Source organism: Erythrolamprus reginae, chromosome 6 (assembly GCF_031021105.1).
Source record: "Erythrolamprus reginae isolate rEryReg1 chromosome 6, rEryReg1.hap1, whole genome shotgun sequence".
NCBI classification, from domain to species: domain Eukaryota; kingdom Metazoa; phylum Chordata; class Lepidosauria; order Squamata; family Dipsadidae; genus Erythrolamprus; species Erythrolamprus reginae.
Window position 1 is genome coordinate 83,717,972 of NC_091955.1, and position 15,127 is coordinate 83,733,098.

At 43.0% G+C, this 15,127-nt stretch overlaps 1 protein-coding gene across 1 annotated transcript in view; it reads right to left on the reverse strand.

The window, feature by feature from the left end:
* Positions 1–11,691, reverse strand: part of CACNA2D4 (calcium voltage-gated channel auxiliary subunit alpha2delta 4) — a 208,277-nt gene extending 196,586 nt beyond the window's left edge. Inside the window, 4 exon segments of the mRNA XM_070754863.1 lie at positions 104–235; positions 5,328–5,490; positions 10,017–10,076; positions 11,606–11,691. Of these exon segments, the coding sequence (XP_070610964.1) occupies positions 104–235; positions 5,328–5,490; positions 10,017–10,076; positions 11,606–11,644 (394 nt within the window). The 5' untranslated portion in view covers positions 11,645–11,691.
* Between the last annotated feature and the right edge of the window lie 3,436 nt (positions 11,692–15,127).

Below are 15,127 nucleotides of genomic sequence, written 5' to 3' on the forward strand. Positions count from 1 at the left end.
ATGCATTTCCATCACGATGCAAACCGATGGGGAAAGTAAGTAGAGCCCACCCCCAAGTAAAACCTAACTTTTGGAAAAAGGAAGATAAAGCAAGACCTGTCACCTGGATAAAGCCTGAAGAATCCAGTTGTGCTGCCAAAATATTGCCAAGTGAGAGTTGGGTCTCGTTCGAAGTTCTCCACAAAAACAGCATTCAAGGCTTCCGACATGTAAATTCCATTTATAATGTCAGGGTCTGAGGGGAAAAGAGAAAACCGACTTTATTTAGTAAAAGAAGAACTACCTCTGGAACACGACTGTGAATGATACTGAACTGTATACAAGCTTCTTCTTAGCACAACAAAGAATGTTCTTTCTGCGCCAGCTCAGGAAGCTCAAACTGCCCAAGGAGCTGCTGATACAGTTCTACAGAGGAATCATTGAGTCTGTCATCTGCACCTCTATAACTGTCTGGTTTGGTGCTGCAACCCAACAGGACCGACACAGATTTCAGAGGAGAATCAGAACTGCAGAAAAAGCAATTGCTGCCAACCTGCCTTCCATTGAGGACCTGTATACTGCACGAGTCAAAAAGAGGGCGGGGAAAATATTTACTGACCCCTCACATCCTGGACACAAATTGTTTCAACTCCTACCCTCAAAATGTCGCTACAGAGTACTGCACACCAAGACAACTAGACACAAGAACAGTTTTTTTCCGAACGCCATCACTCTACTAAACAAATAATTCCCTCAACACTGTCAGACTTTCTACTAAATCTGCACTTCTATTCTACTAGTTTTTCTCATCATTCCTATCACCCGTTTCCTCCCATGTTGACTGTATGACTGTAACTTGTTGCTTATATCCTAAGATTTTTATTAATATTGCGTCTTCATTGCTTATTTGACCCCTATGACAATCATTAAGTGTCGTACCACATGATTCCTGACAAATGTATATTTTATTTTATGTATGCTGAGAGCATCTGCACCAAGACAAATTCCTTGTGTGTCCAATCACACTTGGCCAATAAATTCTATTCTTCTTAAAGCACCAACAGTTTAATCTGTAGGTGTGGGAAGCCCCCCCACCCCACCTAAGAAGAATGAAATATATTGGGAAATATTATATCGGGTCTTTTCCCATGAAAGGTTGATAGAATCTTGATGCTTTGACAAGGTCCCACTTGTCATCTTCAGGCTGGTGCTTTCGTCTTTGTGCTCAGGCGAATAAAAATGTGATCTGAACTACCGTCTCTCTATTCTTTGGGTAGTTGGAATTTTAAAATGGAATTTTAGTTGGCAGCATTTGGAGATCAAGTTTTTGTCCCAGCAGTTGCGTAGGAATGTGAAGTAACATAAGATGGCGGCTCCCACATGAGTTTGACATCCCTGCCTTATGGTAAAATACAGGGGTGGACAACAAAATGGAAACACTTTTTGGCATCATAATGTTTGAACAGAGAGGGTGCAGAAAAGAGCAACTAAAATGATAAGGGGACTAGAGACCAGGTCATACGAGGAAAGGTTGCTGGAACTGGGCATGGATAGTCTAGTAAAAAGAAGGGCTAGGGGGGACATGATAGCTGTATACAGGTACTTAAGGGGTTGCCAAGGAGAGGAGGGGGACACACTGTTTTCCAGGGCACCAGAGGGCCGGACGAGGAACAACGGTTGGAAACTGACCAAGGAAAGTTTAAGTTTAAGTTTAATCAGATTTGTATGCCGCCCCTCTCCGCAGACTCGGGGCGGCTCACAGCAATAGCAATACAATGTAAGACAAATCCAATATTTAAATTAATTTTAAAAAAACCCACAAGTTAAAACCAATCATACACACTAGCGTACCATGCATAAATTTTATAAGCCTAGGGGGAAGGAACATGTCAATTCCCCCATGCCTGACGACAGAGGTGGGTTTTAAGGAGCTTACGAAAGGCTAGGAGGCTAAGAGGCTAAGATTCAACCTGGAGATAAGAAAGAATTTCCTGACAGTGAGAGCGATCAACCAGTGGAACGGCCTGCCAGCGGAGGTTGTGGACTCCCGAACTTTGGACACTTTCAAGAGGAGATTGGACTGCCATTTGGCTGGGGTGATGTAGGATTTCCTGCTCAGGCAGGGGGTTGACCTTGATGACCTGTAAGGTCCCTTTCAACTCTAATAAATAAATAAATAAATAAATAAATAAATAAATGAATGAATGAATGAATGAATAAATAAATAAGCAAACAAATAAACAAATAAATAAACAAACATGTTCAAATCAATCAAAACTTGACATATTTTAATGTTTTTTAAAAAATTCTGTTATTTGATATGTTTTTTTAAACTACCTTTTTTTTAAACAGAAATTTAAGGAAATTGGTTATAACCTTCTAGAAGTGGCAGACCTCTCAGACTTTCAAAGAGGCCAAATTGTTGGTGCTCGAATGGCAGGCGCTAGTGTAACAGAAAGTGCCCAAATGTTTGACGCTTCAAGAGGTAATGTCTCAAAAGTAATGACTGCTTTTGAAAGAGAAGGGAAAACGTCCTCAACCAAACACAGGTCTGGTCGAAAGTCGAAGTTGTCTGAGAGAAACCGTCAGACTCTAAAGCGAATTGTTAGAGTGGATCGCAAGATCACAGCTCCTAAAATCACTGCAGAGCTCAATAAACACGTACAGAACCCAGTTTCCACAAAAACTGTTCGAAGGGAGCTTCACAAATCTGGATTCCATGGAAGAGCTGCAAATATGTTTCCATTTTTTTGTCCACCCCCTGTAAGTGGCCAATAAATTTCATAAACAAACATATAAATTGGAACAGTAATATGACAGACTTTTTGAGATTGTATTAGCCTGACCTTACCAACAGGTAAAGGTTGCCTCATAAAGGAGCCCTAATTCTCCAGAACAGGGGTCCCCAAACTTTCTATCAATTCAGAACCTCTATACTAGAGGTTTCTAACCTTGGCAACTTTAAGACTTGTGGACTTCAATCCCCATAATTTGGGAGTTGAAGTCTACAAGTCTTAAAGTTGCAAAGTTTGAAGACCTCTGCTCCAGAGCAACCAACTGGTTAGATACCAGCTAATGTCTTATTGTTACCGTTTATAAGATTTCCTGCTGGCAGACATTACAAGTTTTTATGTTTTTGCAATTATGAAATGTTGCTGATGGTGGTAATATTATTAACATGTTGTTAGCCTAGAGTCACATTTGCAAGATGGTTGTCATATACATTGAACAAACAAATAAATATTGGCACGAGAAAAAGAACAGATGAATCTCCATTTCTGTGCTTAATTAATAAAAAATATCTATTAACTATCTGTTAATGCAGTGTTTCTCAACCTTGGCAGTTTGAAGATTTGTGGACTTCAAACCTCAGAAGAAGTCCACACATCTTCAAACTGCTAAAGTTGAGAAACACTGTGTTAATGTCTAAATATTATTGCCTTTTAACCTGCAAAACATGCTTTCTTCCCCTGAAGTTGCATCATTAAAAATTCTTCATCCAGTTCTAGCAACCAGCAATACTACCATAATATATACCAGTGATGGCGAACCTTTTTTTCCCTCGGGTGCCAAAATAGCGTACCCTGTTTCCCCGAAAATAAGACGTACCCCGAAAGTAAGGCATTTCAGAGGTTTTGCAGAATTATATAAGGCACCCCCAAAAAATAAGGTGTAGTCAAGTTTACATATGATACGGTGGAAAAACATACAGTACCATTCAAAGCTGTTCATAGCGGTACAGTAATAATGTGGTGTCCCCTGCTGGCCCCTTCCATCGCTTTGTACCGTCCAGTACAGCAGACACAGTCTGCTGCTGTCTCACCGCCATTACAGTCTCCACTACAGTGCGTAGACTGTAGTTCCTCTGGTGGCCGGAAGCTGCAATAGCGGGAGCATACTGTTGTACCATATAAGTGCCGTCGTTTGTGTGTGTGGGTGCCATACTGACAGGTACCGTACCGTAATCAGTGTACCGTATGGTACACTTTCTTTGGGAGTGTCAGCTTTTCTGCCTGTGAATTTGTCTTATTTGAGAAATATAAGGCACCCCCCGAAAATAAGACGTAGCACAACTTTTGGAGCAAAAATTAATATAAGACAGTGTCTTATTTTCGGGGAAACACGGTACATGTGCACTATCGCACATGCACGAGTGCCCATACCCATAATTCAATGTTTGGGGAGGGTGAAAACAGCTTCCCCTGTCCCCTGGAGGTCCTCTGGTGGCTGGAAATGGCCTCTTTCCCAACTTTTGGTGGGCCCAGTAGGCTCATGTTTCACCCTCCCCAGACTCCAAAGGTTTCCCTGGAGCTGGGGAGGATAAAAGTGCCCCCCCTGGAGGCTCTCTGGAAGCCAAAAATGCCCTCTCAGAGCCTCTGTGCAAGCCAAAAATCAGCTGGCTGGCACACACATGCAGGCTGGAACTGAGCTAGGGCAACAACTCACATGCCAGCATATATGGTTCCGTGTGCCACCTGTGGCACCATGCCATAGGTTCGCCATCACTAATATATACAGTACAGTGATACTTCATCTTACAAACCCCTCGTCATACAAACTTTTTGAGATACAAACCCAGGGTTTAAGATTTCTTTGCCTCTTCTTACAAACTATTTTCACCTTACAAACCCACCGCCGCCACTGGGATGCTCCGCCCCCGGATTTCCATTGCCAGCAAAGCATCCACTTTTGCAATGCTGGGATTCCCCTGAGGCTCCCCTCCATGGGAAACCCCACCCCCAGACTTCTGTGTTTTTGCGATGCTGCAGGGGAATCCCAGCAGGGGAATCTCAGCATCGCAAAAACGAGCGCTTCGTTGTCAATGGAGATCCGGAGGTGGGGTTTCAAGGACTTCGGTGTTTTTGCGATGCTGCGATTTCACTGATGCTCCCTTCGCTGGGAAACCCCGGACTTCCGTTGCCAGCAAAGTGCTCATTTTTGCGATGCTGGGATTCCCCTGCTGGGATTTCCCTGCAGGATTGCAAAAACACAGAGGTCAAGAGGTGGGGTTTCCCATAGAGGGGAGCCTCAGGGGAATCCCAGCAGCACAAAAACAGGTGCTTCGGCTGGCAAAAGGGGTGAAATTTGGGCTTGCACACATTAATTGCTTTTCCATTGATTCCTATGGGAAACATTGTTTCGTCTTACAAACTTTTCACCTTAAGAACCTCATCCCGGAACCAATTAAGTTTGTAAGACAAGGTATCACTGTACTTGCATGCACACAAATACATATCTATGGTTGCAGTCCACTTCTTTATCTTTATTTATAACATGTGCCCTGAGCCTTCACTTTGGCTTCACTTTCATGCCAATTTTACAATAAAACTATAGGGGGAAAAATGAACCTTTGTTGTAGACGTTGGTAGGAAGCTGTATATTACTGGATGTTGTGTTCACTGGCAAATTATTGAAATGCTCATTTGGTTCCAGAATGAATTCATTCCCAAGTGATACATAATTACCATTTTCATCCTTTTCATTAATCAAAACAGCGTTGTAATAGTCAAACTGGAAGTGAAGAAAAATACAAAAATGAATGAATACATAACTTTCAACAGCTAAGATTCATGCCGAACCTTACATTTTGGCTTGAAATGAGTTCTTCGATTTTATTAAAACCAAGAGTGCTTGGTGAAAATAATTTCATCTCCAAATACAAGTGTATTTATGGAGAAAGATCCCTAATAAATCAGGCCACAAAGACTTGTGAAAGATTCAGTAAAATAATGCTTCAATAGCAAGAATAAAAGGCAAGTATGAGGAGCCCCAAATTTAGTTAGATCAGTGGTTCTCAACCTTTCTAATAATAATAATAATAATAATAATAATAATAATAATAATAATAATAATAATAATAATGATAATTTATTAGATTTGTATGCTGCCCCTCTCCGAAGACTCGGGGCGGCTCACAACAACAATAAAAACAGTATTATACAGGCACAAATCTAATATTAAAAAACCTAAAAACCCTATCATAATTACAACCAAACAGCACATACATACCGAAACATAAATTATAATAGCCTGGGGGAAAGGTGTCTCAAATCCCCCATGCCTGGCGGTATAGGTGGGTCTTAAGTAGTTTACGGAAGACAAGGAGGGTGGGAGCAGTTCTAATCTCCGGGGGGAGTTGATTCCAGAGGGCCGGGGCCGCCACAGAGAAGGCTCTTCCCCTGGAGCCCGCCAGACGACATTGTTTAGTCGACAGGACCCGGAGAAGGCCAACTCTGTGGGACCTTATCAGCCGCTGGAATTCGTGCGGTAGCAGGTGGTTCCGGAGGTATTCTGGTCCAATGCCATGTAGGGCTTTAAAGGTCATAACCAACACTTTGAATTGTGACCGGAAACTGACCGGCAGCCAATGCAGGCCACGGAGTGTTGTAGATACGTGGGCAAATCTGGGAAGCCCCACAATGGCTCTCGCGGCTGCGTTCTGCACGATCTGGAGTTTCCGAACACTTTTCAAAGGTAGCCCCATGTAGAGAGCATTGCAGTAATTGAACCTCGAGGTGATGAGGGCATGAGTGACTGTGAGCAATGACTCCCTGTCCAAATAGGGCCGCAACTGGTGCACCAGGCGAACCTGGGCAAACGCCCTCCTCGCCACAGCCGAAAGATGATGTTCCAATGTCAGCTGTGGATCGAGGAGGACGCCCAAATTGCGCACCCTCTCTGAGGGGGTCAATAGTTCCTCCCCCAGGGTAATGGACGGACAGATGGAATTGTCCTTGGGAGGCAATACCCACAGCCACTCCGTCTTGTCTGGATTGAGTTTGAGTTTGTTGACACCCATCCAGTCCCCAACAGCCTCCAGGCACCGGCACATCACTTCCACTGCTTCGTTGACTGCGCGACCCCTTAATACAGTTCCTCAGGTTGTGATGACCCCCAATCATAAGTATCGCGCCAATTCCCCCAACAGAGCTTTAAGCTGATTGGCAGGAAGGTCAGAGGGATACCTCCACTGTAAACACCTGATTGGTCGGATTGTAAAAATATGTTCCAAGCAGTGAAGGGCTACCAAAACTTTTACAAACACACTGTGGGCATGAGTTATGCATTTTCTTTCAACATGTTTCAGTGCAAATTGGTTCTCTGGGGTGGAGCTCCATTTTTTTTTTACCCCACTGTGTTCCCCCACCCCACCCCAGTCCAGGCAGTAGCCCACCCATGGTCCCAAGGAGCCAGAATAGAAGCTTTAGTTCCTAACACCATGGGAAATTTGTCTTTTCTCATGGTCTTAGGCGACCCCTGTGAAACAATCGTTCGACCCCCAAAGGGGTCCCGACCCCCAGGTTGAGAACCACTGAGTTAGATTATCAGATTATTTTCCTGGACAAAGAAAATGATGCAATATTAACCATTCTAATATACATAAGGGTTTTCCTGACTTGGCTTCTTTTGGAAACAGTGGAAAATATGCAGGAGGTTATAGCAACAGCACTTAGATTTATATACCACTTCACAGTGCTTTACAACCTGTCCTAAGCAGTTTACAGAGTCAGCCTATTGCCCCCAACAATCTGAGTCCTCATTTAACTCATCTCGGAAGGATGGGAGGCTGCATCAACCTTGAGCCTAGTGAGATTTGAACTGCCAAATTGCAGGCAGTCAGCAGAAGTAGCCTGCAGTACTGCACTCTAACCACTGCGCCACCGGGGCTCATAATTATATGAGTCTTTTCCACTGAATCCATTCCAAAAGTGCACTACTATGATTGCCACCATGGATATTTTCAACCAGTCCATCCAATTCACATATACATGGCACTCTCCAGATTGCCCTTCCTTACTGGCTGCTGATCAGTTTCCGGTCACAATTCAAAGTGTTGGTAATGACCTTTAAAGCCCTAATTAATTAATTAATTAATTTGTATGCTGCCCCTCTCTGTAGACTCAGGGCAGCTCACAGCAATAGTAAACACAACGTAAAATACAAATCTAATATTTAAAAAACTAAAAAACCCATAATTAATAAACATACACACAACATACCATACACAAATTATATAGGCCTGGGGAAGATGTCTCAATTTCCCCATGCCTGATGGCAAAGGTGGGTCTTAAGAAGTTTACAAAAGGCAAGGAGGTTGGAGGCAATGCTAATCTCCGGGGGAAGCTGGTTCCAGAGGGTCAGGGCTGCCACAGAGAAGGCTCTTCCCCTGGGTCCTGCCAGCCGACATTGTTTAATATATTTCCATAACATTGGGTCTATACAGAAAAAGTCTTTATGGCATCCATTTGACATTTTATGATCTCTCCACACCATATGGAAACATCAATAGTTTGGCTCGGAGAAACACCATAATGCTTTCATTCATACTTAACAGCCTCTGCCACTTGTGGTCAGTTTTAATAGCATTAATTTTAATACCATTTATAAAACTTTAGTACTTTGCAATGGTTATCACTGCAGGCTGCAGCTCTGGCTTTGGGTAGGCTCATAGTCAAAGACAGATAATTATACAGAGAAAAGAAAAGTAGTTTACATATATTTATTCAGTTCCTTAAAAAATCTAATTTTAGGCAATGGCTGGTTTGTTTATATGGGAGGATGCACATTTAACAATCCAGGCAAGCATTGAAATTTGTTCCCAAAGATAAATCAATATTAGACAAAGAATCAGAAGAATGCAACAGCTGGCTCTACCATGTGTTGGGGTTGGCTAACGGCCAGCTCCTCTGATGACAGATTTTGAACCAGATGAGCTGGGTTTGTTGGAGCATCAGAGACATGTGTGGCTCTCGGAGGGTTCAGACAGTGAGGGGGAAGGAGAGATGGAATCTGAAAGTGCTGGAGAGGTAGAGATGGAGGCCCCTGCAGTGCCTGTGGAACCACCAGTTAGAGCCTCGTCTGGGTCAGACGAGGAGGGGGTGATCAATGACCCCATCCTCAATGTGCGGGTGCGCAGGATTATGGGACAACAGGAGCAGCTGCGCAGATGCAGAAGAAGATCCTAATCACAGCTAGGAATAATTAGGGAATGCTGCAGCAGGCTTGAAAGGGGAAGTTTTGTGAGAGGCTATTTGCAGGAGTTATCGTTCATGGTTTAACAGAGACAAAAAAACCAGATCCGTAGTTCTGTTTCTAAACCAACATATTGCATCTTTGGAAAACAACCCAGTTATTGGACACTTGTGTTTCAAAAGACTGTAGCTCTTGAACAATAGAATGAATACCGTTGCTGCAGCCCAGTTTGGAGGCCATCTTTACAAATAGCATCCGCTATCGGCTTGGCAGATAACCCCGACCTTTTGGTCATAAACCGACATTCCTCTGCCGTCATTGCGGCCCTCAGCCAATTTGTAAAGCAATATATTTTGTGTTTCGGAGACCTCCAGTCTGTATGTGTGTTCTGTCTTTCCTTGCTGCTCGACTAGTCCCGTCAGGCAGAACACCAAGGATGTAAATTTAACAGAGCATAGGGCCGGGGTGTCAAATTGGCACCATGTGCAGGCCATGCTCACCCCAGCTTTGCAAAGGCAAAAAACACTGCTATACGTCACGATATGTCATGTGATGCGATCAAGTTTGACACCCGTGGCATAGTTGCCTTTGAAAAGCCAGTGACCAAGAATAGAAACATAAAAGACTGATGGCAGAAAAAGACCTCATGATCCACGTCTGCTGGAAGTTTGTTCCAAGGATCTACTACTATTTCAGTAAAATAATATTTTCTCATGTTGCTTTTGATCTTTTCCCCAACTAACTTCAGATTGTGTCCCCTTGTTCTTGTGTTCACTTTCCTATTAAAAACACTTCCCTCCTGAACCTTATTTAACCCTTTGACAGAATAATGGACTTGTAACCCTCCAGATGTTGAGAAATTTCATCCACTTGTACCACCAGCTTTAGTGGCTGGCGCTAACCAAATTCATCATCCATTAACATTTAGAGGACTACAGCTTCTGCATCTTGCCATAATTTGCTGGAGGCTTTGGAGACAGGTTGCCAATTGTCCTGCAAGTGTTCTACATAAATTGACTTTACAACGGATAGTCGGAACTTAAATGATATTGTATATATTTTACCTCTAATGATGAGTTGTACTCATGATAAACATCTGCGTCTTCTGCAGCTTCAACTAACCGCTATAAGAAAGAAAGAAAAAGGGAACATGAGAGACCGTAAATGAAAGTAACAGTAAAGGCAGCACATCAACATGTGTACAGGTGTATTTGCAAAAAAAAAAAAAAATCAAGATGGCAACTATAACCATGCTGTCAAAGCCCCAAAGGATGCTAACATCCCTTTCTGGTGTTGAAGGCATTAATGCCTATTGAAATGGTAGCTTTCAGACCAAAATGAAAGACATAGAATATACTGCATTACATGATTCGGGAAAACAAGGAATCTATGAACCACTGGAACGTTGAAAGTTGTCTTATAGTCAATCAAATGATCACTTCGTTTAATGCAATGTTATTTTTTCTAACTGTCACTGACTGGGTGGGTGGTTCATAATCAGTAATGGGCGGTACAACTGGGATCACCGATTAGTTAGAAAAATGGTGATATGTGTGCAGCTGCATGCCCCTGACATGCCCCCACATGCTCTCTGTGCGAGATTTGACTGCTGCGCATGAGCAGAAGCAAAATCTCGTGTGAGGATTTAAGATTTAATTGGATTTGCATGCGGCCCCTCTCTGAGGACTCGGGGAGGCTCACATCATAAAAACCGTAATAAAAAATCCAATTAATAATACATTAAAAAACAATCCTTAAAATTCTGATTTTAAAAAATATCGTTTACAATTCATTCAACAATCATACTAAGCAACATTCATTGGTCAGTGGGAAAGATCTAAAAAACCCAGGCCTGGCGGCAAATATGAGTTTTTAAATTTATTTATTCATTCATTCATTCATTCATTCATTCATTCATTCATTAGATTTGTATGCCGCCCCTCTCCGTAGACTCGGGGAGGCTCACAACACAATAAAACAGTTCATAAACAGTTCATAAACAGTAAATCTGATAATTTACAATTTAATATATTTTAAAAACCCCATTATTAAGCAGACATACGTACAAACATACCATACATAAATTGTATAAGCCCGGGGGAGATATCTCAGTTCCCCCAAGCCTGACGGCAAAGGTGGGTTTTGAGGAGTTTACGAAAGGCAAGGAGGGTGGGGGCAGTTCTAATCTCTGGGGGGAGCTGGTTCCAGAGAGTCGGCACCGCCACAGAGAAGGCTCTTCCCCTGGGGCCCGCCAAATGACATTGTTTAGTTGACGGGACCCGGAGAAGGCCCACTCTGTGGGACCTAATCGGTCGCTGGGATTCGTGCAGCAGAAGGCGGTCTCGGAGATATTCTGGTCCGATGCTCGCACGCGTGAGATTTTGGCAAATTTCAGGCTGTTTTTCTTCTGCGCACACATACCGCTAGCGCTGGTGGCAGGCACCCCATCAGTGGCTGTAATGTGTGTGTGTGTGTGTGTGGAGAGAGAGAGAGGAGTTCTATCTCTGAATTATTTCTTACCAAATCAAGACCCACATTTTATATAGTAGTATATAAAGTATATATATGTGTGTTCAGAAATCACTGTGTTTTCGCTTTTCTTTCTTTTTCTTATTTCCAAGTAGATCAAATCTGGGAACCAAGTAGTCCTTACCTCAACCGCTTCTACTTTTCTGGATAGCATCCTTGCCATTTCTTTAGAGAATAACTTGACCAGCTCCAAGCCATCCACCTCTTTGATCTTTAGATTTGGTTCCACATCTTTATACTTCTATCCAACAAAGAGAAGGACAAATTCACAGCTGAGATTTTCAGTAGCCACAATCTGGACTCTAGTGAACCATGATTTGAAAAAATGCTCATACATTAAGTGTTGTGGTTAGCTCTGGCCCAGCTCCTGCCCCAAGGGCTGTGGATGTGGGGGAGACATCCACATGCTGCAGGCCTGTTTTGCCCCCGGTGGAATCTGCTGATTTAGGCTCCTCTGACCAAGAAGACATGAGTGACAGGGAGGAGGAGAGTGTGGCAGACAGCTCAGAAGGAGATCAATTATCTAGCTCCTCCTTGGATTCAGAACAAGAGTTAATGATACAGCCACACATGCGGAGAGCGATGCATAGGCAACAACAACTGAGAGATTATTATCAAAGAAAATGAGGCCACCTGTGGTTGGGTGGGGCTGTGGTCATTAGTGAGGCTGCTATAAATAGCAGCCTGTGGGTTTGGCCATTGTGAAGGATTATCTGATCATTGTGTTTCCTGACTACTTTGCTGACTTTGATCTTTGTGTGCTGATTTTTCCCCGCTTTGAAACTAAACCAGAGCAAAGTGTGTTTCACTTTGTGAAAGAAGAAGGACTGTGAATTGCCTCACAGCTGCAAGCTAAGTATCACAGAACTGATAAGGGACTTGTACAAATTACCAATTTGTTTGCAGGCAAGTGCTCTTTGCTATCATTTATTTGCATTTTTCGGTATAAAGAACATTGTTTTGAATTTTCAAACGTGTGTGTGTCTGAAATTGTATCTGTGCATTTTTGGGAGGATTCTACCAGAGAGCTCGACAGAACATTAAGTAAACAATAGACTGAGAAACGATGATCTAAAACCACTACTATTTTTTTTCTAGACTTCAGAAATTTCAACTTCACCTCTTTTGGTTCCGAGAAAGCTTAGGAATTCTTGGGCGTCAGCCCAACCATGCATTTGTCTGAGATGATCTGTTTTTAATCAATGATTGCAAGAGAGCAAAGGATGGCACTCCAGTTGTTTTACCCACCCTCAAACCAGTAATGGGTTGCTGCTGGTTCAGATCGGTTCTTTAGAATGGGTATTTGTATTTATTTGTATTTGTATTTATTAGATTTGTATGCCGCTCTTCTCCGAAAACTCGGGGTGGCTAACAACAATATAAAAAGACAATGTAAACAAATCTAATATTAAAAACAATCTAAAAAACCCCAATTTAAAGAACCACTCATACATACAAACATACCATGTATAAATTCTATAAGCCTAGGGGGAAGGGAAATTCCAATTCCCCCATGCCTGACGACTGAGGTGGGTTTTAAGGAGCTTGCGAAAGGCAAGGAGGGTGGGGGCAACTCTGACATCTGGGGGGAGCTGGTTCCAGAGGGTCGGGGCTGCCACAGAGAAGGCTCTTCTCCTGGGTCTCGCCAAACGACATTGCTTAGTCGACGGGACCCGGAGAAGGCCAACTCTGTGGGACCTAACCGGTCGCTGGGATTCATGCGGCAGAAGGCGGTCCCGGAGATAATCGGCAGAAGGCGGTCCCGGGTAGCAAGAATTTGCTGCCATTCACCAAACTGGCAGCAATGGCCGGCATTCCACACTCCTGAACTAGTCCTTAGGTCGCTGCGGCTGGAAAAAAAAACTCTCTGCACATGTGCAAAGGCTTCTGTGCAAGCTCAGAGGGTCATTGCACTTCAGTTGCAATGTGAACCAGTAGGAAAGGTAAGTAGAACCGGCCCCTGACTCGTACCCTCTCCCTTTGTCTTCAATTACTGTATTTTTAGAGTATAAGACGTACCCTTTTACCCCTTAAAAGAGAGTGAAAATTTGGATGTGTCTTATACACCAAGTATAGCCCTACGCAATCCCTTCAAATCAAGGTTTCAGAGGCTGAAAACAACCTATAAAACCTCTGTTTCAGAGGGTTTTTTCCAGCCTCTGAAATCTCCGTTTCAGAGGTTGGGCAGGACCACAACTGAGGTTTCACAAATTGGAAAAATTGATTGATTGATTTGATTGATTTTATTGGATTTGTATGCCGCCCCTCTCCATAGTCTCAGGGCGGCTAACAATAGTAGTAAAACAGCATATAACAATCCAATATTAAAACAGTTAAAAACCCTTATTGTAAAACCAAACATACGTACAGACATACCATGCATAAAATTGTAAAGGCCTAGGGGGAAAGAGTTGAGGGTTTTAGTGGGTATACACATAGTAAAATACATGATGAAGGTTATAGAGGAGATACTCATAGTAAAATATATCTAAGAAATAATAGAAAGGAAGATATAGTAATAGAACATATCAATGAAAGATAGATAGATAGATATATATACCCACTAAAACCCTCATTGTCTATTGGGCAAAATAAATGAATGAATGAATGAATGAATGAATGAATGAATGAATGAATAAACAAACAAACAAACAAACAAATAAATAAAGCCTCTCTGCAGATCTACTGTGAAGGATGATGACAAGATGCAGATGCCTTGACTTCAGAAAGAAAACGAACTGGGAACATGGGGGACTTCCCAAAATGCAAATCGCCCAGGTCTTATTTCTTAAAGGAAAGGTTGCAAAACTATCCCCGCAGCATTTTACTTGCAGCAGCAGTTGATGTGCGAGATAACCCTCAGCTCAAGATGTCCACAAATAACATGGCCTAGGCAGGGAACAGTTATAAGCTCATGTAGCTGCAACACTGCTTTGTGAAGGAAGCCATAATTAAAAGGGGGGGGGGTGGAATAGTGAGAGGAATAGTCAAGGATTCTGTGCATCCCGTTTTACTTTTCTTTAAAGAAAGCAGCGAAGGATAGGATGAGTAGCAAACACCTTAAGAATAAGGAAGGGAAGAGGAGGTCAGGCAAAAATAGAAATGAGCCTCCGTTCCAATAGGCTGGATAGAAGCTGGTGTGATTAGCAACATGCAGGCTTTGCAGGATTAAAGGCAAGTTCTCTCCATCCATGCTGGTGCTAATAAAGGGAAATAAGGAGGATGGGAAGCTAATGACAGAGGTTAGCTGGTTGACCCTGCCAAGCAGCAACGTTAGTGAGTGATAATTTAGCACTGATAACAATATGGTAACTCACTGCTCACAGTCACTCATGCCCTCATCACCTCGAGGCTCGACTACTGTAACGCTCTCTACATGGGGCTGCTCGGAAACTTCAGATCGCACAGAATGCAGTTGCGAGAGCAATCATGGACCTTCCTAAATATGCCCATGTTACATCAACATTCCGCAGTCTGCACTGGTTGCCGATCGGTTTCCGGTCACAGTTCAAACTGTTGGTTATGACCTATAAAGCCCTTCAGGGCATCGGACCAGATTATCTCCGGGACCGTCTTCTGCCGCACGAATCCCAGCGACCAGTTAGGTCCCACAGAGTTGGCTTTCTCCGGGTCCCGTCGACTAAAC